The following is a 24,486-nucleotide window of genomic DNA, read 5'->3' on the forward strand; positions in this document are numbered from 1 at the left end:
TCTTCTGAGATGCAGTACACGCTGCACTGTGCACGCTGGACACTTCTTCACTTCGGAGATGTTACACACGCTGTGCTGCTCGCGCCGGGTGCTTCCGCGTGTCAGGGATGTTGCGTGCACTCAGCACTGGATGCTTCTGTGTTGAGCACAGCTTACAACGCGCACTGGTTGTGACCCTGGAAGGGACAGGACCGGACTTGCCCTGCGCTCGGCGTTTCTCACAGGGGGTCTCCGCCTTGTCCCGGGTCCTTTACTCCCTCCTCCTCTGGGGTCTCGCAGCTTTCCGCCTGCACCGGAGCTGGACTGTGGTGCGCTGGAGCTGGCGCTGGGATGTACAGACTGCCTGTCCCGCTCTCCCAGATAGGATCAGCCTGACATATCACACGGGGCGGGGGGTCAGAAACCTCAGGCAAGGAGCTGACACTGGCCGCGCTCACAGCCCGCCCCTTTTACGAGAACCTTTCCTCTCACTACCACCACCTCCAGCACCCCTACCCCAGGCACTCTCCTCTCTCCAGCAACCTCCTCTCGCCAGCACTCTTTTGCAGGTCCCCTTCCCCCCCCCACACCTACTGTCACTTCCGAGGAGCGCCTCTTCTAGCGCCCCATTCTAACACCTTGCTACACCAGCAATTCTAACCAAGCAGCTCTCCTCCTAGCAACACCCCTGTACCTCCGTATACCCACTCTTTTCACCTGCACCCCTTCCTCTACAGCCCCTTCTACTTACCAGTAACCCCATCCCACAGAGCCCGCCCACTCACCAGCACTCCCCTTCCCCGAGTATTGCTTTCCTCAGCACCCCTTCTGCTCACCACCCCTCCTCCGCCAGCAGCTCCCCCCTCAGTAGTACTATTCCTCCACAAGCACCCCTACTCTCACCAGCACACGTTATCAATTAACACTCCTGGTCTCACCGGCACCCCGCTTCTGACCACCGCCGCACCCCCACACCCCTTGGTCTTTTGCGGGAATACCCCGCTGTCTGCCTCCTGGACTGGTGGCCTGTCCTAGCACCCTCATCGCGGGTCTGCGACGTATTTAAACAATGTTTAACCCCTTCCCCCCGTTCGCATTTCTCTCCCCTCTTAAACTATTTGTTCTATTTCCCCTTTCATAGCCCGCTCACCTCTTCTCTACATCTCGCCCAAGAGCCTGTACAACCCCACTCTTCCATCCTGCCCGCTTTTCATTATGCTTTAAAGTCATCGCATCTCTCCGTTGCCCTCACTCAAGCACCCTCGTTTGTACTCTCTACCCCCATGCCCCCCCCCATATGTCCCCGTCCCTCTCAGTTCCTTTTCCACCCAATCCCTCGTTGTTCCGTTACACTATGCTGAAGGCAGCACCTCGGCCTGTCCACCGGTGAAGCCCCTGCGCAACCTCGCTCCCTGAAGCCTGCCAGTGCTATCTCAAGGGAAAAGGGACTCATTTCCCACACATCTTTCCTACTCTATCCCTTCTGGAATGTTTTGATCTAGCTGAACACAAGCTGTGCCCCCTCCACGCCTGTCACAGCAGGGGGGGCGCCTGCCACCGAAACTGTGCCCCATACACAATGGGGCGCATGCAGACAGCGGGGAGCTCGAACCCCCACTGTTTCCGACCCTCTCATTACAGGAGCATCGAGACCCGACGCAGAGCTCCGTCTACAGAGAGCCCATCTGCCCCAGTCCTCGGCCCCATGGTCTGTGTGCTACAGGAGCACAAATGGCCCCGGGTAATGGCTTGCAGCGAGACCCTCGCTTCCAGAAAGGGGGGGGGGGGGGAAGGTGTACACCAGCAGCTCTCTTTCAGAGTAAACATTTTTATTCCCATGCTGTATTTTCTCTGTGGTTTGCTTACTTACTGCCGGCCTACTATGTAATGTAATGTCCTTCTGCTGTTTACTGTGTGTATGTAAAGCGCTCTGATACCTACGGGTCGAGCTAGCGCTATATAAAACTTTTAAAATAAATAAAATAATGTGGGTCTGGTGCATCCCTTCAAAGCTCTTGCTTGGTACTGGGTGTTTGGTTCTTTCGCTGGAATAAAAAGACGCTTTTACACCGGCGTGACCCCTGCGTTCAGTTCACACAGGGTGTCTTTTGCATTCTGTATTTTCGGTGCATCAGCTACCTGAACCTCCTGTCTGGAAACCACCTTCAGACGAGCGCAATGCTGCCTGCGATGGGAAGGCAGAGACAGAAGCAGTGAAATGACTGCAGTTTGAAAACAGCGCCAGGATATAGTTTGCAAGCTGCTGATCAATGCCTCGTCACTGGGAGGCAGTGTCCTACCTGCTATCACACAGGAGAAGCAGGTACCCCTGGAGTTACTCCGTACAGGCAAGTTCAATACAGGTCAAGCTTAAAAGGAATGTCGCGTTTTAAATAGAGTGAAATGCAGTGAAGATTATTATGATCATTATTATTATAATTATTGTTGGTATTGTTATTATTAGTATGGTTGTTGTGTTTGACAATAATAACAATTATTATAATTGTTAATATTAATAATAATAATGACAATATTAAGGATGATAATAATATTTTTCACTGCATGCCACTAGTTGATTAAAACAAAGGCATTCCTTCTAAGATTGACCTGTGTTTAAATATGTTTATGCGTCCTCGTTTTTTTCGTCTTTCTACATATTTTGCATTCTGCAGCACACATAGAAAGAGGAAAAAGCCTCAGAGGATTGTTTTTGTGCAGGAAGGTGTTCCTTACTGCACAAAAACAATCTTGCCTGCAATGCAGGCACCATGCCTGCGTTGGCGCATGGCAGCTACTAGTGCACTAGCATAGAGGGAGAGCAGGAAAGCCCAGGGCATTTTTTAGGTTTCGCCTGGCCGTAGCACGCTGTGCTTCGCCCAGGCGAAAACTTTTGTTAACAGTATGGATGTTCGTCCCGCCTCTGTTTCCCATTGGCTAGCTCTATAAATGGACGCTAGCCATTGGCAAACAGAGGCGTCCGTCATCCTGCGAGGCGACTTGTGGGCGTTTCTAAGAATTTTTCTCATCCGGCCCCTTTGGACACGTCAGTGCGGCGGTGGGCGTTTATTTTTTATTTTTTTGGCTGCCTTTTATTTGGTCATTTGCCCCGACCTCTGGCGAGTGCTTGCTGCTGTCCTGCCTTCCTCCGTCCCCCCTCCCGCTGTCCGTGTGCCCGCCCGCCCCCCTCCCACTGTCCGTGAGCCCGTTAACCCTCCCGCTGTCCGCCCCCCCTCCCGCTGTCCGTGAGCCCGTTAATCCTCCAGCTGTCCGCCCCCCCTTCCGCTGTCCGTGAGCCTGTTAACCCTCCCGCTGTCCGCCCCCCCCTCCCGCTGTCCGTGAACCCGGGGCACATTCTTGCGTCCTCCAAAATTCAGCCCTGAGGAGGTTCTTGCTCCTGCCCCAGGGTGTAACCATCTGCGAGTGCGACCCTCCCACCGAAACTCGGGGCTTGTGCTCGGGTTACTTTGGATGCGTAGTTAGAGCAGAGCGTAGCCTGTCCGGACACAGCGCCTTCCTTCTCTGCCATGGGGCTCCTCCAGGCGCCGCTGTGCAGCTTCATTGGTAAGAATTGAGCGGTAACGATGCATGAACCGGGGTCCCAGTGAGAGAGAGCGCACGCTGAGCTAATGCTGCCCGTAAGGGCCGTCCTGCAGTTGGGTTTGTGGCAGTGACTCAAACCATGCCACTTTGTATACAGTTGTTTACACATGTCTCTGCCTTAGAGATAGGTACAAATGAAGCCTACAAAGGCGAAACCGTTGCATTGTAAATGCTTGTTTATTATGATATGAGTGCCACTACTTTTTCTGTAAATTGTTTTGTCTATTTCAAATCCGGTAACCTGCTGAAGTACTGAGGTTTTTTTGCAAGACATACCTTCGAAAAACTTTCAAGGAGCATCTTCTGTTGTGCTTTCTGTAATGGATCGGAAGGCGTCAGCTTCTTGCCTGGATATGCTTCATCAAGGTAATCACTTATGATTGTAGACTCTGAAATTATGTCACCTTTGTTGGTCTCCAAAACTGGCACCAAGCCAGAGGAAACTTTCTTCAAGAACCATTCTGGTTTACTTCTTAGATTAATATTGATGGTTTCAAACCTAATGGATAGGAAGATGAAAGAAAATAATTCAAAGACACCACTGCTCAAATTGAACTGACTAAAGAAAATGTATTGGCATGTTTACATTGTTAATATTTAGGGGTACTTAGCACCTCACAACATGTCATGGTTAGGTATATTTGACTGGCGGAATGTGATGAATGAAAGTTGCTGGAGCAGACTTTCAGCTGAGCCGCGTGAGGGTCGGTCATGAGGTATTACCTTGCAGTCCTCGTAGCAGATTAGCACGAGAGACCCCTACGTCTGGATTTTGGCTCATGGGACAACTGAACCCCTTGAAAACAGTCAGCTATGAAGCGGCGTTTTGTTAGGTACATTGATGTACCTGCACTATATATTTCACTTTTTGTATTATAAAAATCGTCAAAAAGTAGAGAAACGTGAGTAAGGTGGGGATTTGTGTACCCCAGTCCTGAAGAAGGTTTTTTGAAACCGAAACATGTTGACACACACAAAAAGGAGGTGATGCACATTGTTTTGCATACCATACTTCCTACACTTAATTTTATTAGCACCAGCTCGGGGGCCTAATAAAGATTTTTGTTACCCCATGAGCCAGGTACTTTTTAACATCACTCACTTAAAAATAAAACCCCACCACGCACTCACATAGAAAATCCTCACTCACACCACACATAGGCATTGTAAGTGCTCCTGCGTAGTCGTAGGTTGCAGCATGCCGCACCCCGGAGAGGGGTGCGAGGACCCCTATGATGAAGCATGACACCAAGGGGCCTGTTGGTGTGTGAGGGGTATCAAAACAACTAGGGTGTTCCCCACCACTGGAGGAGACACCCGCCACCGAAGGAGTGGATTCTCTTTGTTTAAAAACAGTAGCCAAGGGAGAACGAATCCATTTTCGACCAAATCTCTCTCCCCCCCTTTCTTATTGATAATATCTAGATATATGACACTGATTAGCCAAAGTAGTCTAAAAAGTAATCTACAAAGTAAGGTGCACAGTAATCTGTAAAGTAACTGAAAAGTAATTTCGAACTGCTAGCTTACCTGTAATTCAACCAACTGCATTTGAACCTGCATTGAACTATAAATCACAGCAATAAGATTTTGCAAAGTATTATTTCACTTAACTTGCACCAGGCTTGGCTTGGTTCTAGAAATACAATAACCAAGTAATATTTTTTATAGAAACTTTTTGGCCTGATTCCAGTCTTTGAGTGTGTGACATCATTTCTTGCCTGAGTTGTAACAACAAATGCCTAACACTCCCCTTCGATAAAGCCTTACAGCTCACCCGCACTACCACAAATAGAGAGTAAGGTGCTATCTATTTTTACCTCTGCCTACCTTTGGGGTTCCACTGGACTCTGCACACTATTCCTCATTTTGGTATAGTATATAGAGAGCCAGCTTCCTACACAGAGTTAATGCATGCCATGTCATAGAGATTTTTTTTCCTTTACTTTAGGCCATGTTGCACAGCAGCAAAGCCAATGGATATTGCACAGGCAAGACCTAATGGCTTTGCCATTTCTTGTTTGATTCTGAGTTTCTGCCTGGGGCTTGGTTTTGTTTACAAAGGGGGAGGGAGAGGAAGTAGGGTAGGGTGAGGCAGTGTAAGACTGGGACAGAAAATAGGCCCAGGCACCAACATGAACGTGTCGTGCATTGACGATTTAGATAGCAAAAAAAGGTGGCTTACATTTACAAATTGGTTTGTTTTCAAATTGTAAAGGTAAGCTGAACAGATGTTTTATAAGGTACTGGGAGACTGTGTGCATGTGTGATTGATGCATGCAATGTTTGTGATAATATTAGGGAAATTAACTTTATAGGGTGGCTTTCAAGATCATGAATCAAGCCCAGTATACAAGCAAGAATGATTACCCACCTTAAGCAATAAACACAACCCTTGTCAGGGTGAACCACTAAAATCACTAAATTAACCTGAGCTCAATCCTTTGCAGCTACAGAAAAGAGCAGGCAAGCTTAATGAGAGGCAATGTATAAAGTATTATTGCAGTGCCAAAATAGTAATACATTTAATATACAACACAATAAAAACTCCAAACCAATTTCACAAATTAGAGTACATTTTAATAAATAAAATGATACCAAAGTAGCAAAAATCTAAAAAAGGGCCACTGCAGATATGCATTTTTAAAGTGTTAAATAAAAATAGTGTCAAAAAGCGTTAAGCGCCAACAGAACTCAGTTGGTCACAGTATACTAGGAGTTGCCATGATTTGAGGATGACCTTGATGAAACGTGGGTAGGATACAAGGACCAAGTTTGATCCAGTCAGAGAATTTACCTTGGGACTTAGTCTAAAAAATGGAAGTAAAACATCTTCAGCAAGGTAAGACAGCAGGCCGTAGCTTAAGAGGGCCTCATGAGGTCAGGTAGCAGCTGGACAAGGTCCAGATGAAGCTGTTATTTTTTGGTGTAAAAGCTCTGAGTGGAAGAAATTTAAATTTCACATCCAGAAAATTTCCCTTGCAAGCTAAATATTTTTGGCACCTTCGCTCGATCAAGATTTCTTAATTCGCACTATATGTTGTAGCTGAAGAGACTCCAAACGCTTGGATACCATCTCCATGAGGTCCTGCCAACGAGGATTTCCAGAGATTAAAACGCTCAGAGTGAAGGAAAACTGAATGCTCAGCCTAGCGGCAACCCACCTTGGTAGGATTTGCATGAATGGTTAGTTGGGGTCCTATGGAGGTCTTTGGAAGCAAAAGGTTTATACATGCCAGGTTTTCAGTGGTAGTAGAAGTCCAGCAAGACCCAGCCAGCAAGGGTTGCAAATATCAGGAAGAGCATTTGTGTGAGCAGGACTCACCCAAGTAGGGGCCAACAGAAGGATCCAGGGCAGATCCATTTCTCACTGATTGACTTTGCTGGTGGCAGGGAAGGCTTCTTGTAGCTTGTTGTGTTCCTGTAACTTCAACAGAAAGCCAGTCAACTTGGAGTCCAATTCTTTGTCCTTGGTACAGGAGAGCAGGTCCAGTCCCCCAGGGCTCCTTTCAGGTCATAGACAGTGAGTTCAGTCCTCTTTTGTTCTTCATCAGGTCCAGTAGCATTCTGAGAAGGATACTGGGGATATCACATTTATGCCTGGCACCAGCTTGTGGATGGGGGTGACTGCTGGTCCCTCCCTATCCAATGGTGAAAAAGTTGCCAGGGGTTCCCCCACCCACTTTTGCAGCATTTTCTGCAACCCCATGGTGCCCCCTCTCTGCCTAAATACAAGGTGGCAAAACTCTTCTCTCCTTGTCCAGAGCCTATGGACAAGGGATGGCCAGGGAAATGAAAAAACCTGCCTCTGTGATCACTTCAAATAAGTTCTGTGGGCAGCTACCTCCCCACCGGGAGCCTGCCTGACTGGGGTAACACAAATGTGGCCTGTCTAGGTGTCAATTCCTAACTGCCTATGACAAGAGAGGCCCTTTGAAGTAAATTACGTTCTTGGGCACTTACTGTTACTGCACTACTGTTGCTTTGGCATGGTCACCCTGCCAGAGCAACAGTACCACTTTCCCACTCCCCGGCTTTTACCTCTGCTCTAGAAGCAGTTATCAGACCTCATTCTGGGCTACAGCACCCAGAGGGCTTCAACTGGAAGCCAATGCAAATTACCCCCAGAGGCTTAGGGACCAAAATGGAAATGTTCTAAAAATAGCTTTTCTGTAATAGTTATTAAAAATCCAACAATCAAGCTTTTAATTAATATTACCAAGTGTCCAAGAAAGATGTTTTAGTTGTTTCCTAACCAAAGACCGCATTGTTAAATTTAATAGTGTATGTCAGGGTTTCTCCATGGAATTGCCAGGCTTCCTACAGTGAAAAGGTAAAAAAGTAAATTTCATTGCCTAATGACAGATGCTCTGGATGCCAAAGTTGGAATCGGCAGCTCATGGCACACTGATTTCCAAGGTAGCATTTCATCCAAATGCCATATTCCGAAACCTTTACTTCCAAAACCTATAAATCTACAACTGTATTAGCGAAATCCTATTTAGAAATTATTTTTATTTTTATAAACTTTGCAAGACTTTGAGGGACGGTAGCCTCAGACAAACTGGTGTGACACACCAATGGTGTTTTGGTCACAGTGGATGTAAGATTGCATTAAAGCTAGTTCTAGAGAAAGATCTCATCTTAGGGGATCATTCTCAAGACACTTATGCGAGAGGTCACAATTGCTATGTAGCGGCCAGTTGCCAAAGAGCGATTTTTTGGAGTAAAATGAATGGTCTATATTAAAATGAAGCAGGATGCACTAATATATTAGGTGGGAAATTATTACCACTCTTCACAGCTTTAGCACTGCTACCCTGTATCACAAAACATTAAAAACAAGCATTTGCAATGCAATAGGTCTCGCATTTGCAAGAGTTGGAGCTATTGGTATTGTAAATGACAATGCCTTTTATTCTTTTGTTTTAAAAACCTACAAGCCATGCATAAACATGCACTTTGTACGTATAGTCCTTGCTTACGAGAAGCAAGGCTGTCAGTAAAAGAGACTGCCAGCTTTGCTTCTCATAAGCAAGGACTACAATTACAAAGTGCTTGTTTACGCACAGCTTGCACGTTTTCAAATGCTTTTAATAAAAGGCATTGCCATTTACAATGCCAATAGCTCAAACTCTCGCAAATGCAAGACCTATTGCACTATTGCATTGCAAATGCTTGTTTTAATGAATTGTGCAACCACAGATTTGACTCTAGTGAGTCCCCGCCTGTGGCGGCGCAGAGTACTGTGAGCCACAGCATCCCAATGCTAGCCATGCCAGGGGAAGGCCAGATTCCGACAGAGACGGGTATCCCTGAGACAACATAGAAGGAACAGTTCCACAGTGTCAGGAAGCCACCCGAGCCCTGTGAGCCACGGATTTCTCAAGTCACCAGAGCCTGTGTCCAGTCAGAGAAAAGCAGTGAGCCATGGTGGCACAGAGCTACCTTAGACCGTGGCAGGGCATCCTCTTAAGATGAAGTTTCGTGCAGCTCTGTCTTAAATGCACCAAAATGATTACAAACACAAAATTGTTTTTTTCCCCAAGGACTTGCGAGTTTAATAGGCACCAGAGAGGCACCAGTGCCACCGCATTCACACTTATAATTATTTGCATAGCTCCCACGTGGTTGTCTCTTGAGAGGCGCTGTATCAGCTGTGTGTTTTCCTGCAGACCCCGGCCAGTATGCACTAGCTGTAGTGCAGTGTGAGTGCAGCAGCAGCCCAGACCCCTCTGCGGAGGACGCCCCCTGACCAGCTGTGCGGGGCTAACAGAATGCGGGTGGGATATTAAGCCGGCCTTTGATTAGTAATTACAGTTATATGGGAATCCCAGCATATGTATGTATGTATGTATGTATGTGTGTTCTTATATAGCGCACAAATTACCCTTGGGCATCTCGGCGCTTGCATTGGGAACCCGTCCTGGCTTTTTCCCTGTGAGATAACCCGTACTGGTCATCCCCAAGGTGAAAGCCAGGCATCCGCCGCGGGGGGGGCCGTAGTGGAGATTAAGCAAGCTACTGCCCAGAGTTGCAGAGTGTGAACCCGAGATTCGAGTAGGCATCGAGTCCGTGGACACTTGGGCTCAGACCCTGCCGCGTCGGGAATTGAACCCTGGTTCCGGATCTGACCTCTGCTTCAGGGTATGCCTTCTCTAACCAGTGAGTCACACTTCTCCACATATGACATGATAATCCACATTTGTAAAGCGGCACAATCCCCGTAAGGGTCTCTAGACGCTGGGGGCCGTCGGGAAGATTAAGCAAGCTATTGCCCAGAGTCATGATTGTAATTTGGAAACATTACTATTGATGCCAAGTCCCTCCAGAGATCAGCCCCAGCCCGCTTTGAGAAGGTTGCAAAAGTCCCTCTGAAGCCCCCTCAAAGGGATTCCTCAGATCTTGCGGTTGTCGAAGTGCACATAAATCTGAAAGGCGCTGCTTCTGAGCGCTCCATAAAATCATAGCTCCCCGCCCCTTCCTCCGGGAGAGCCCCCTCTCCTGACCATTCACCCACTCCCCGCCTCGTGTTCATTTCTAGGCAGATGCATTCAGGGGCCGGCGGCGCTCAATGGGGCTGTGTGGCAGCCGCCCCTAATTGGCGTTAAAGCACTCAGTACTTGGGAGCATATGCGGGGAGGGGGCTCCCAAGTCCCATCGAGCAGCGCACCCACCCGCAGGACTCTCAACCCGGAGAGGAAAGGCAGAGCAGAAGCTGAAAGTGTCAGGGTGTGAGGGAGCGGGAACTGGTATGGACCGAGGGACCTTACCCCTTGCATTCCACAGGTGTGGGAGCAGGAAGGGGGTTAATGGAGACATGCCTTCTACAGGCAGAGAAATCTCCCTATAAGCCCCACAGGCCAGGCTACGAGGAAGGGCCAGTTGTTCAGCACTCTGGCACTGCAGTACAAATGGGAAAGGGTTGGGGGGAAGCGCACCCCATGGGGGGCATCGATGGAAGGACATTACCTCTGTATTCCACAGACGGGGCCCAGTGAGGGGGGTTCATGCACAGGTGCCCTCTACAGGCAGAGACATCGCGCTATAAGCCCAACAGGCCAGGCCAAGAGGAAGGGGCAGTGGCTCTGCACTCTACAGTACAAATAGGAATGGGTGGATGCGCACCCCATGGGGGTCCTCGATGGAATGACAGTGGTTTGGCTCCCCTCAGGTAAAGAGCCCGGAGGGGATCTTGGTGAGCTGCACTGTACAGGCAGGGCCTAGAATGAGGGCTGCGGGCATCGGAAGGAGCGCCACACAGGCAAAGCCCCAGAGAGGGTGCTTCAAGGCTTTGCGCCTGCATGCAGGGGCCCAATGGGGTGTGAGGGGGCTCAATACCTCAGAGAAGAGGTCTGCTTGAATCTCACAGGAAGGGCCATGAGAGGCTGGGAGAGAGTCCCAGAGGATAAAGGCGGTGGTCTCACCCGGCATAAAGAGGCCACTAAACAGGGTGCATCCAGCTCAGAGAGCCTGCAGTGAAGTCTCCCCAACAGGTGGATCCAAGGAAGACAGGATCTCGCACAGCTGAGGCAATCTTTTTTCCTCCTAAAACAGTCTATAAATGGTGACGTTTGTCTAAGGCTATAAGAGTAAATACATTTGCCATTCAGGTCAAAGTGAGCGTTGGAACTTCAGACTGAGGTGAGCTGGAGCAGAGCAGAAAGTGTGTCTCTCTCGAAGAAAGAAACCTAGGTTGGGATCCCGGCTCCCCACTTCAACAGCTTGTGTGATTCTTGGCCTATCGCGCCTGCTTGTATACAGCAACATTCGCAGCTCTTTAAAATGTAAATATTCTTATCTAGCTAATTGAAAGCTTAGAGCGCATCAAACAAAGTTGGTAGACACTACTGAGAAACGCTGCAAGCAAATGCCGACCACAACAAGCAACGTACCTTTCTTGGATTGAGTGTTTCCGGTCCCTCTGCACGGGCGAGACACAGGAAGCGACGCTGGACTGCCCGGGACTGCCTGCTTGAGGGCGGGGCCACCAGCACAGACAGGAAGCGGACGGGTGCCTACCCTGCGCTCCTGTGAAGGGAAGGGAGCTAGCCCCCTACGAATCCCGTGCAGTGCCACTACCGCAGGACAGGACGAGAGGAGTATGAGAGACCCGGTGAGTGGGGGCGTCGGGGCACATTGACGGCTAGACTGATAGACGGAATTCATTAGGCGCGGTCATTAGGCACGTTCGATGAGAGGAGTATGAGAGACCCGGTGAGTGGGGGCGTCTGGGCACATTGACGGCTAGACTGATAGACGGAAGTCATTAGGCGCGGTCATTAGGCACGTTCGGCATGTTCACAACACCAGAGCTGCAGCGCCCAGGAGAGTCTGAACACGTGATGTGAGCCCGCCAGCTGAAGCGCGTCCTCGAGGTGAAATCGCCGAGGTTATGTGGGTAACCACCCCCTCTCAGCCATTCTCAGGAAACCCACAATAATAGGTCTTTCGCTGGAGCAGCGCTATGCGCTGCTAACACCAGCGAGACCTAAAAAGCACCAATCACATTAGTTCACAACAGCGGAACGGAAGCGCACAGGAGAGTGTGCACACGGCCAGCAGAAGCGGCAGTGAGGCGGCTTTTTACATAACTTGTTGATTTTAAATAATTCCATAACATGAGAGCCCACTGTGGTTAAATAAAAATCACAAATCACATTAGTTCACAACAGCTGAACAGAAGCGCACAGGAAAGTGTGCACAGGGCCAGCAGACGCGGCAGTGAGGCGGCTTTTTACATAACTTGTTGATTTTAATTAATTCCATAACATGAGAGCTATCGTAGAAATGATATATTGTAAGCTGTTCTGTTAACCGTAATGGTGTCAGCGACAAGAAGGGTTACGAAGTTTAAGACGTGGTAATGCTTTGGAATTTAAAAGCAACCATAGTCCCAGTGAGGCGGCTTTTAACGTACCTTTGCGACTTTTAACACCGTGGTTAAATAAAAATTACCAAGCACATTAGTTAACAACATCTGAACTGAAGCGCACAGGAGAGTCTGCACACGGCCAGCAGAAGCGCATGCCACTTGCCTAAAATAATTAGAGACGCAGAAGTCATTAAGCGCGATCGCAACAACAGATCTGCAGCGCCCTGGAGAGTCAAGCGCATGCAACTTGCCTAAAAAAAATGCGAGGCACGGAAGTCATTAGGCGCGATCACAACAACAGATCTGCAGCACAGATCTGCAGAGCCCTGGAGAGTCAAGCGCGTGCCACTTGCCTGCAAAAAAAAAAAAGGGCGTGCAACTTGCCTAAAAAAAAAAACGAGACATGGAAGTCATTAGGCGCAATCGCAAAAACAGATCTGCAGTGCCCTGGAGAGTCTGCACACGTGATGCAAGCCCGACTGCAGAAGCGCGTCCTCGAGATGAAATCGCCGAGGTGAAGCGCGTAACTACCCCCTGTGCCCCATTCCCGGCAAACCACAACAATAGGTCTTTCGCTGGAGCAGCGCTTCGCGCTGCTAACACCAGCGAGGCCTAAAAAGCACTAGCAACCAAGCTTCAGGAAGCAAAACATTCTTATTAACCATCTCTACTGAATTTTAACACTATTTGTAACAGCAAGCATTATGAGTGTCACAAGAAAGTGAATAAATTGTCTTTGTTATGCTGTGCTGGAGCCAACATCGTTTGTTCCAGGAATTCTCAATAGCATGACCGTACATAACTATTATAACGTAAACTGAACTGTGAGCATATGAACCCATATTGCATGCAGTCAATACTGGTATGGTGTAGTCTTGCCTGAAGGCTGCTTGATGTGGGGTGTGGTAGTACCACCTTGGGGTGTCTAGTGGGACCAAAGGGCAGCACAATATCGCCCATGCTCTATTGTTTCCACTCCAGTGGGGTAAGGAGGATTGACTGAAGAGAAGGCTGAGAGGGGCGGTAGTGGGGAGACGCATACTTTCTCAAGTTATTCAGAGCTGTCGCCGCCAATGGGGGCTCCTCAGAGGATGGAGAACAGTTTGTTCAACGTGGTTGTGGTGGGGTGCTTTTTCAATCTCCGTACTTCTTCTTGACAGGACACAGTGGCCTCTATCACGCCCACTGGATAGTCACGCTTGCTAAGCTTGGTAGCGGCTGGGCCTTCCAATACTTTTCACTCACCCTCGAAGAACTGGGTCAGGCATGCATCATCCTAAGTTGCAGTAATAGAAAAATGACCTAATAGTCACAATAATTTTAAGCATACATCATACTATCCAGTCTGAAACTAGAATTACAATAAATTGTTCGAGACAGGAAGAACAAATCAGTGTCCTTAAAGTTTGGAAATCTTCATTCCATTTATTTTTTAGTTTAGTTCTATTGCTTAAAATTATTGTGACTATTAGGCCATTCTTCTATTACTGCAACTTAGGATGGTGCAAGCCCGACCCAGTTCTTCGAATATGTACATGTTGGGTCTGGTTACTCAACATCTAGTCACTCCTGGTAGTGAGTGACGTGGGTTTTTGTTGCACTCCGCTAGTATCATCACACTAGTTCTATATTGTTGTCCTACAATTAGTTCTTATTTATTTTTATTGTGATAGTGCGGACATTCCTCGTAGAGGAACACCACTACCTTTCTTTTTTCACTTTTCACTCACCCATTTGGCGATTAGCAGCACCAGGTTGATAAATCGGTTGGACGCACTTCCCGCTGTGCGACGCTTGTACAGGTCTAGTAGGAGGCTGGCCATGGAATCCAAATAAAGGAAGCACAAAGGTTGATCCACTAAAATGTCAGTGACTTGATGTATTTTAATAGTATATCTTTTTAGGAAAATAGATGCTCCCTACAGTAAATCAATTATGCTTACAACTCCACAGCCAAGCAATGTAACGTTGCTAAAAAGAAATTCTCAGCGGATATTACTCTGTATACTATTAGCCTGGAAATTAAAGGCCTGATTATGAGTTTGGTGCAGTTGCGCCGGCTCTCCGCCGGCACAGCTATGCCAAACCTGCGCTAGGACCGCCTGCCGTGTTAAGAATTGAACTCATGCACGGCAGATGGTCCTTCAACTTTCTCATGCTGCTGCCTGAAAAACAGGCACTGCAATGGGAATGGCAAAAAAGTTCCAGCACGGCATGGACGGTGATGTCCTTGCTCTGCTGTAACTTCAGGGGAATACAGACAGGGGGGCACATGTTGTGCCCCCTGAATGTATCCCCATTGCGGAAGGACATGGGGCCCTGTAGGGCCCCCTATATGCCTCCACCGCCAACCTTTTCATGGCGGGGCTCCTGCCATGAAATGGTTGTCGGAACTTGTAATATACTCAGTGGGACAGGGCCAGTCACACTGAGCACGTGCCACGTTTCCTGGAACAACTGTTCCCTGGCGCAGCAGGTGGCCCTCTGCTGCAACGGCTCTCAAAGTCATAATGCAGCAGATGGTGGACCGCCACCACGAGTCTGGTGGTTGGAAGATCACCAGACTCGAAATCAGGTCCTAAGTTGTTTGCTTATTATGTTTAAACAGAATTAAGTAACGTTTTAAAAATGTATAAATAAATAAAACTGAATAGTTTAAACTAGGTAAGAACCATACAAATATTTACCAATGGATATAACTAGGGTTGATGCCTTGCACATTACTACAGTAATACAAAGGTTTCAAATTGTGTTAATTCTTACTTGATTTCTTTGGCTGCCAAGACAATTCGTGCTCTCTGGGCATACGGACAGAACCTCATACTGTAGATGCGGATCAGACCGTCCGGAACTGGACCAGGAGCAGAACTCCCTAGAATAAAGATCAGGTTCGAAAGAACCGGGTTTAATATCCATGTCAAAACATATTTCACAGTACAATACTCTCTTAATACGAAATTAGACATTAATGATGATGAACAATTTACAAACATTTTCCACATACAATCTGTAAGTCGTTATATTTTGAAAATGATTTCAGTATTGTCAAAAAAGCCAGAGCTAGGTATGACTTTTGGTCAGTTTGTATTTAATTTGTGTTTATTTCTTTTTTATTCTTTTTAGTTTAAAGGATTTTTACTGTATAAGGGTATCAATTATACATCCTCACTGCAACCCTAACCACGGCGGTGAGAGAGCATTTGTTGAACGGGCGGTGAGGAAACAAAGGTGTCCTACAGGGCCCCTCTAGTGCCTCATGGCTAATTGGATGCATGCAGGGGGCACATGGCACATGGGGTGCCCCGCTGTGTCCATGCATGCCCATTTCCTGCACGGCATGGACTTAAGAGTCTATGCCGTGCAGGAACTTTCTATGGCGTTCCCATTGCGGGGCCATTTTGAAAGGCACCACTGTGGGAGCGCCAGAGGACAGCCCGATAGACTACGAGGAAAGTCGGAATCTGGTGGGCAGGCAGTGGTTGCATTTGGAGGTGTGGGAGCAGGGCGGTGGCATGCCGCCCTACTCCTGCCCTGCCAAACTTTTAATCAGGCCCTAAGTCCTGCAACGGAACAGCACAGGATGTGGTGGTGAGCCTCAGCAAGGCCTACCAGTGCAAGGGGTTCGCCCTTCTCTGCACAAGTCCTCAGACCAATAGGATAGAAGTTGGCACAGAAACTGGAATAGAAAATACAAAGTTTATTAACCTCATAAGGTGGAACTACATGTATGAAGTAGCACACTGAATGGAAGTAGCTTGGTCCTTTTATACTCACACAGGGGCTTAAAAAAGGCGGTACAAGTACAAGAAGTAGGTTTTAGGCACATATAAGGTCATACAGAAAATGCCCAGTCAACAAGTGCGAGGAGCTAACAGTTGCTAATTCTGGTGAACACATCCTGACATTTACAGACTAACAGCAGCTGCATTGACAGCTGCAAGCTCAACTGAGCATGTGCAAAGTGGAGGAGGCTAAATATAACCTGTCTCTAGGCAGATTTCAAGAGCAGACAACAGCAAGGTAGGACAGAGCACATGGCATACACGTGATAGCACATGGCAAACAAAATGGCTGCCAGAAATACAAAATGGACTCCACAAAACGGACAAGATAGCCTCTAAATACAGGATGGCTTCTGCTAATGCTAACCCAAACGCTGCCAAGAGATTTAACAAACTTCTTAACGTACTAATATATGGAGGACTAAAAGGAAAGAAAAATAGGAATAGATAATTAGCAAAATACACAATTTAGCAGAGAGGTCTTGTAAGGATGTCAGCTAAGACCACTGTGTATTTCTATCTGCATGTTTTCCTGTATGCATGGGTCGTCTCTGTGTGGTGGACTTTGGAAAATGGGTGTCTGCTTGTCTATCTATGTGTTCATGTTTGCCCATATTTAAATGGACATGTACGAAAGCTATTTCGGTCATTGTTTTCTTAACATATCAGAGCCAGACTAGCCATTAAATAAGAGGTGAAAGAATTGACCCATGGGTTTCAAAAACAAAACACCTATTTTTTGCTTTTGTTTTTTTTCACCTCTGCAGTTGCATGGAATCCCACCATAATTTTCAATATAAATGACAGCAAGGTCATTGGGGATTGAGGGGCAGATTTATAAGCCCCTTGCGCCTCTTTTATGCCGCTGTTGCGTCACTTTTATGACGCAGCGGCGGAGCAAAAGAGGCGCCATGCTGTGGGGTATTTACAACGTGACGCATCTGGGAGATGCGTCACGTTGTAAACCTGTGCCAGAAGTAGGCGTTCTGGCGCAGGGGGCAGGGGGGGGGGTGTTCCGGCACAGAACATCTCCTCAAAGTGGCTGAGTGAAATCTACAAGATTTCACTCAGTCACTTTTAAGCCCATGCTGCGTCAAAACCCTGCGCTTGCTTGAAGCAGGCGTAAGGATTGACTCAGCATTTGAAAGATAGGGCACCCTGGAGCATTGCTGGAGCTGCGTCGCAACTTCAGCAATGCACCGCCTTTACGGCACAGATGCGTCACGCATCTGTCCGTTTTTGCCCCATGGTGCACAGCATTGTAAATGCGGCGCATCCATGGTGGCGGAGTTCTGACGCACAATAACTGGCGCATCCCTGCTGACATACAGGGATGCGCCAGTTATTGTAAATCTGCCCCCGAGTATTTGTTAATATATGCAAATCAAAATAAGTGTCTACTATAAATATCTCACTGGCTGCAGTAGCCGGCTGCCCCTCCTGTCTTCAGGTCATGAAACTGTATATTGAGTATCACTGATGTTCAACGCAGCCTTTGAACATTCAAACCCTTCTATTACCTATATGAGAGTTTGCTGGCTCATGAATCAGGCCACAGCTTGGATTGGAGGAGGCTGCAATTGTGGTTCATCTCATTTACCTTGTAGTGTTTTAATGCTTATGGGAAATATCTTGTTGCTTACTAATTTTAGTTATCATTTGTCGAGAAAGAACTTTATAAATTAGTGAATCCCTGAATTTTAGTTCAATTGACTTAGCCCACTCCCTGCATTACAAAGGTCACACTCCTTGCAAAGCATTCACACTTCTTTACCCCCTTTAGGGCCACCCCACCCCACATTTTCTTAGTCTGCTTAAAGACCTGACTCATTATTCTTTGCAATATAGGTTGTCCACTTAAAGCCCTGACTCATTATTCTTTGCAATAAATGTTGTCAGCTCTATTATATATGGCTCTCACCGCCACTATTGTGAATTCCAGGAGCAGCTATACACTTATATATACTGGTGGGGCGGGCGGGCAACTCAGTACGTGCATGCAGGCAAGACAAGTGACAAAAAAAAAAAAATAAAGTCACTTACCTTGCCTGCTAAGCTGGTCCCAGGATGCTTGTTTCCAGTTCAGGGAAAACATGGCCTGACAGTTCGGGCTTGACTGTTCCCATGAGGCACAGGGTCAAGACTGATTTGAATATTGCTGTGTTTGAACTGGGGTGGCAAAGTGAGCTAAAGAACGGATTCAACCCAGATCTGTGACTAGGGGTGAGTATCTGACCAGTTTCAGCGCTCCATCCATCATCTACTTGTGTTTGCTTTGTTCGCCCTAAGTTGGCAGGGTATGCCCAGATGTTGGTCCCTTGCTCACTTTACCACTGGATTCAAGCTAGCCTGGCTGATGAGGGCTGTTAGCCTGAAACCAGTACCAGGATGCGTGTTTCCAGTCCAGGGAAGACATGGCTTGGCAGTTTGGGCTGGACTGTTCCCATGAGGCACAGGGTCAAGATTGATTTGCATATAGCTGTGTCTGAACTGGGGTGGCGAAGTAAGCTAAAGAATGATGATGGATTTAACCCGGGTCTGTGACTGGCGAGTGTCTGAAAAGTTTGGGAGCTCCGTCCATCATCTCCTTGTGTTTGCTTTGAGCTACTCATAATGCCAGGCAAAGTTCGCTACATGTAATTTTCTTATAATTATTCTCTTTCAAGCTCCTGCCTCATTGACTGAATCACACTTGCTTGACTTAGCTTGTTTCTATAAAGAGAGACATCATACTACTCACATGCAGGGCTCGAGAAATTTGACAAATGGTACTTGTCCTGCAGGTCTAGTACTTTAAAAAAAACTCCTCGACCTAATGTAACCTACTTAACTTCCGTCTCTGAAAGCGGAGAAAATGTGACAAGATAACAAGACTTAAAGGCATCTTTATTACTCATTTGCTTTGTGAGCAATAAAAAGGCCTTTAAATCTTATCTTGTCACATTTGCTCCGTTTTCAAAGACGGAGGACAAAAGTTAGTATGTTTTCCTACTCGCTAGAAAGGGCGAGTAGAACCTAAAAATAGCTTGACCTCATAAAATTTACCTCGCAAATGTGAGTGGTCGAGTGGATTTGTCGAGCCCTGACATGGATAAAACACCTGTTGTGAGATTTGCTTTTTAAACTCATTTGCACTCCTAACCCAACCTAGCTGAACAGGCAAATTCATTTTCATGGGGAAAACACACTCAAGATTCACAGACTGACAGGATTGTAATATCACAAACGGGATATATGAATACAGAAATTCTGCAGTATGATAAAATGTCTGCATTCACAAGTTAGGGGTTAGCCATGCATTACTTGGGAGCAGTACTTAATTTGTAACAAAATATGTACCAGGGCCCTTGCCAGGAGGCCACTGCATCATGCACCACACATTGCCCCTGCCAGCGCTGTCAATGACACTATCAACACAACTAAGAAAGAATCAAGCTGAACAGCCTGACCTCTGCGCACTGTAACTTTTACCCTTCTGGGTTAAATTATACACATTGTGCCACCTTTTTCAAAAAATTAGCACACCACAAGTTGGGATTTTGATTGTATCCAATTGTATTGTCAAATCATAATAAAAAAGTACTAATAAGAAATTACATTCGCATTCTCATGTAATTCATTCATTGAAATAATATATTTTTTCACATCAAAAATGATTTCCATCTTACAATTTATGGCCAAAAGTTATCATGCCCAATGCATTTCGGGCCATACGGCCCTTCGTCGGGGGCTGTATTTGTCTGGCCTAAAGAGCAGGCAAAATCTGGGGTTTCTACAGGAAAAATGATTCAGAGAAGCATCCTCCAATCTGATAAATCTTCTGGTGAAATGACGGATCGTCAATGATATATAAGCGCAGAAAATGTCAAGGCTTGACGACGAATGGTGGTCACGCTCCGGTTTTGAAAACTTGCTATGGAAACGAGTGCAGGTGTTTGCCGGTAGAGCAATGTTGTAACTGAGTGCGGGACATTAACGGCTCGTGTAAGCTGAAGTGTAAGGCTTGGAGTCCACTGTGCTGTGAACCAGAGGAAAGGGCAGACAGCTAAACAAGCCATCTTGCCAGGGTGCCTGCTTGCCTCAAAGAAATGTAAATATGCACAATTGGTTAACCTGCTATTGTAAAGGATGCTTGGAACCAGTCCTGGCTTTAATGGATGGAATCACTTTAGGCTTCCTGATGACTCAGCTTTATTCTTTTCGAGTGATATTGTAAGGGAGTTACGAGCTGAGCTGTGAGGGGGGCACTTTTAAAGGACTGTTATTTAAAAACTGTACTATGTACAGTCTGAGTATTACTAAATTCTATATTTTGGAAGCCCTTTTTTCCTCAAACCTTTTTTGTATATTTTGTAGCAGCTCTTCTTATACATTGTGTAATTGTGTAACTATAAAATAATGACTTACTTATTCACAGGGCTTTCTGTCCCAGCCGAGGACCTCCTAGCACTAAACATACATTATTCTCCACTGCAACAACCAGTATTCGGCTCTCTGAGACGCAGAACTCTCTAGCGCACGCATTAACTAATAGAGGTTCCATAATATGCAACAGTGTATTTCCCACCGATAAACGTAACTTGCTTTTATTTACCAAGTAAGCTGTGCCTTATTTATATGTAGTTACCTGAAGATAAAAAAACGAAAAAAGTTACAGAATGTTTTTTTTTAGCGATGCTTTGACCTCGCCCCCATTCTCACTCACACCACCCCCATTGCTCACAGCATCCAGTTCGTATACTTTTTAGGTCGAGCCTATGCAGCGCTTGCGTTGTTAGGCGAACTGTTGTCTGTACTTTGTGGGGTCTGACTCCTCCAGACTGTGGTTTTGCTCTTGTGTGTGACCTTTAAAAATCCTAGCCTGCAAATGGCTAAAGGTGGGTGCATGTCCCACCTTTTCTCGCAAGTTCACTCCAATGGAGTACTGCTGCTGGAGCGAGCAGGGACGTGCCTGTGAATAGGTGGCCTGCATGAGATGGAAGCAGAGGTGGCAGTCGCCCCTCATATATATTTATATGTGTGCTTAGTGCAAGCTGTGCAGGCCCAGACGATTAAAGAGGTGTATGTAATGGAATAATGCACCTACCAACCACTGTTTAATTTCTGTTTTAGAAAAAAGTAAGTTTGCCCGGCAGGTCGGGACTAAGGAACAATATGTGGAAAATACTCAAATTAGGCCTTTCCATTAGTCGAATTGTGCAATCTCTTTCTCCATCCATTCTCTTTCCTTCTCTTCTCTTTCGCTTCTCCCTCTCTTTTTGTTTTCTCTACATTCCTCCTCCTTCTCTTTCTCTCTTGAAGCCTCCCCTGCCTGCTGCAGCTAATCTCAGGCAAAGTCTAGGCCCTGCTCACAAAAATCAGTTTGAAAGTCCTTATGTTTTTGAAATCTTATTTTACAGAATCTAACAACACTTTGAATTAAACTGAAAACGGTAATCACGTGCACAGAAAGCCAGAAATTAGTGATGACAGCAGAAATGAGTAATGGCACGACAGTCAGCCAATATTCTGCTAGCAGGAAGCATCATTGTTTTTTCCAAATGGTGCCACCCCCCCCCCCCCCCCCCCCTCCAAAAAAAAAAGAATGCAAGCAGGGGAATGTGGTAATAATTCTGCTTTGGTATACGTTTTTGCTGAGACAGACCACATTGTATGGTAGCTTAGTGGGTTAAGGTTCTTGCTGCAGACAGCTGTGTAGTCTGCTGGTTTGCCAGTATGAAATATCACAACATAACTTAACACCCCACCAAGTTCCATTTAATCAGGAGTTTGTTTACCCAGTTCAAATATTCAGCTAACAGGCCTTTGCATGCTGGGACTTGTAGTTTCTTTCCCCATTGTAACTAGGGAGGGGTGTGGTCTACATTGGATATACTGGAGCCTGAAGAGCTGAACGTGTACCCTGGATTCAATTGTCCACTTGGAAATTGTAGGAATATGTGGCAAAGCACTTTTATATCATTTCCCTCAAATTGTTAACTTGTGTAATGTAAATAAGCAAAAACTAGCTGTACACATGTCTACCCTCCTTCCCATCACACCTTAGTTTCACAACATTATAGACTGCACAAAATGCCTAATTGAGCAAGAAGTAAAGTTTTAAAAAAATTACATGACTCTCTCCGTGGTGCAACTGAATTGATGCAAGTGGATCCGTTTTTCAGAAATTCTGTACTTTTTATGAGTTCTATATATACCGTGATACAGATTATTTGTTTCTGCTACTATTTCTGAAAAGGACAATGGCAGCCATGCTGTGCAATTGCACATTCTCTTTTTTGAATGAAGATGGCTTTGTGAATGGCAAAAATAGTAACAGTATAGCTCTTTAATCCGTGGCGGCGCAGCACCTGGGATAATGTACTGCATGGCTGAACACTTATGAGGTCCCACGGGGAGACCCATTGGCTGTGCCAATGCTTGTTTTCAATGCACTTCAACCACTGTCCTCTACCTATGAATTTTAGGCTTTTTCTGGTCTGTTCCATGCTATTTCTACTGACGACCTTTGCTCTTTACAATAATAACCCCTCTGCTTTGTCATTCCAGTCGACCACAAGAAATACACACATTCCACCGACGAACCTCAAATCTGCCTTCTAAGAAGTAGTCGTGCCCACTGAGACACAGAAGGGTTTGGGCATTGGACTGCACCAAATGAAATGAACTATAGAAATCCATTTTTTATTCACAGTTTGACCTTTCCTTGCACAATTTAACAAATATATATATATATATATATATATATATATATATATATATATATATATATATATATATATATATATATATATATATACACACACACAATAGTATTTTCAGTTAATGTGACCTACATAAAACAACAGTTGACATTTCGACAGCCTATACTCTCATACATTTCCTAAGTGAGTAAAAGCACATCCAGTGTGATATCGGGTGTGATATGTGGGAATGCCATTACCTAAATAAAACTAGTCGGCGGTAACGACCTTAACAAGAAGGACACTTTACCTTGACGCAAAGTCTTTGCAGGCGCGGCCATTCCTCTCAAATGTTGCAAATGAGCCTGTAAGCCTTATCCTTCGCACTGCGCGTTCGTAAGATGTGAAGTTTCTGAAGCAATTGGGGATACCGTCCAGCTACGTCGCACTGGCAGTTACCTTCTAACTCTCACGACAGAAACCCGGAAGAGCTCTGCTCTGAAGTCTGAGTCTGCAGTTCCCTGAAGGCAATGTCTCGTGTAAACTGCTGGGCCTCCTTCAGCCGCACTCCATTTATCAACTAAGCAACTAAGCATACACACAAAACACTCCCCTGCCAGCCCTCCCCGGTCAAAGAGCAAACACTTCAGAAATTGCTGACTCACTGAGAAGCTTCAGAATTTATAAAAGTAAATCTCCTTTTTAGGGGGAACATTAATTATTCTATATCATTTGAACATTCCGCAATTATATATGTATTTGTATTGTGCAAAGCGTCGTGTTTTTTTGCTGTAAGTTGGATTTTTTTTTTAAAGTATTTATGCAATAAAGAAAATAGAGTTTTTTCTCACTTAAATGAATATCTGGAGACAGACAAGGTCGGTCATCATTCATTCTTCCCACGTTTTCCTGATAAGTCTTCTCCCATAGATCAGTTCAACTGGAAGTCCTTGAATAAGTCCCAGACTTAAGAGCAATAAAAAGAAAGTGAACTTTTTTTGGAAGCTCAAGGAATGAGAGGAGTGACGACATAAGAGTTTTTGGGATCCTGGGCAAGGCTTATTTTGGGCCCCCTGTTTGAAACGGATTTGAGCTGTATTTTGTATTTTCAGCTAATACATACTTGTGATGCACAAAATAGTAATTCTTCCCCTGCCTTTTTCCTCGTCTCCTCTTTCTAAGGCTACACTTCTCAGACTAAGAAGGGACCTACAGCTTTGTTCAGTAAGAGAACCGGAAAGGCAGGAAACACGAGAAAGACATGGGGTATAGGGATTTGTATAACAAGAGAAGAGCAGTAGAAGAAGTGTGATAGAGGGATATGTAATGTACAGAGACATGTAAGACAAAGAGAGAAAGGCGAGGTAGCTAGAAAGAGGGAGAGGTAGAGAGAGAAGTACGAAAGAAAGGCTTGTTTCAATAGAGACGGAGGTACAAAGAAAGGAGAGAAAAGGTAATGATAAACAAAAAGGTGCTGAGGTAGTGAGAGAGAGGTTGTGATGCAGAGACAGGGAGACAGCAGGAGGTATACGAAGAAGCAGCTGAAAGATGCATCGGAGTGAGTCAG

The 24,486-nt window shown here is 46.0% G+C and overlaps 1 protein-coding gene across 1 annotated transcript in view; it reads right to left on the reverse strand.

Moving 5' to 3' along the window:
* The window catches only part of LOC147712019 (glutathione S-transferase omega-1-like), a 128,734-nt gene extending 105,217 nt beyond the window's left edge, over positions 1-23,517 (reverse strand). Inside the window, exons 1-3 of the mRNA XM_086922751.1 lie at positions 23,230-23,517; positions 15,218-15,326; positions 3,856-4,078 (exon numbers count right to left, since the gene is read on the reverse strand). Of these exons, the coding sequence (XP_086778877.1) occupies positions 3,856-4,078; positions 15,218-15,326; positions 23,230-23,260 (363 nt within the window). The 5' untranslated portion in view covers positions 23,261-23,517. The remainder of the gene's footprint in view (positions 1-3,855; positions 4,079-15,217; positions 15,327-23,229) is intronic.
* Between the last annotated feature and the right edge of the window lie 969 nt (positions 23,518-24,486).

Source organism: Lissotriton vulgaris, chromosome 5, assembly GCF_964263255.1.
Source record: "Lissotriton vulgaris chromosome 5, aLisVul1.2, whole genome shotgun sequence".
Classification (NCBI taxonomy): Eukaryota; Metazoa; Chordata; class Amphibia; order Caudata; family Salamandridae; genus Lissotriton; species Lissotriton vulgaris.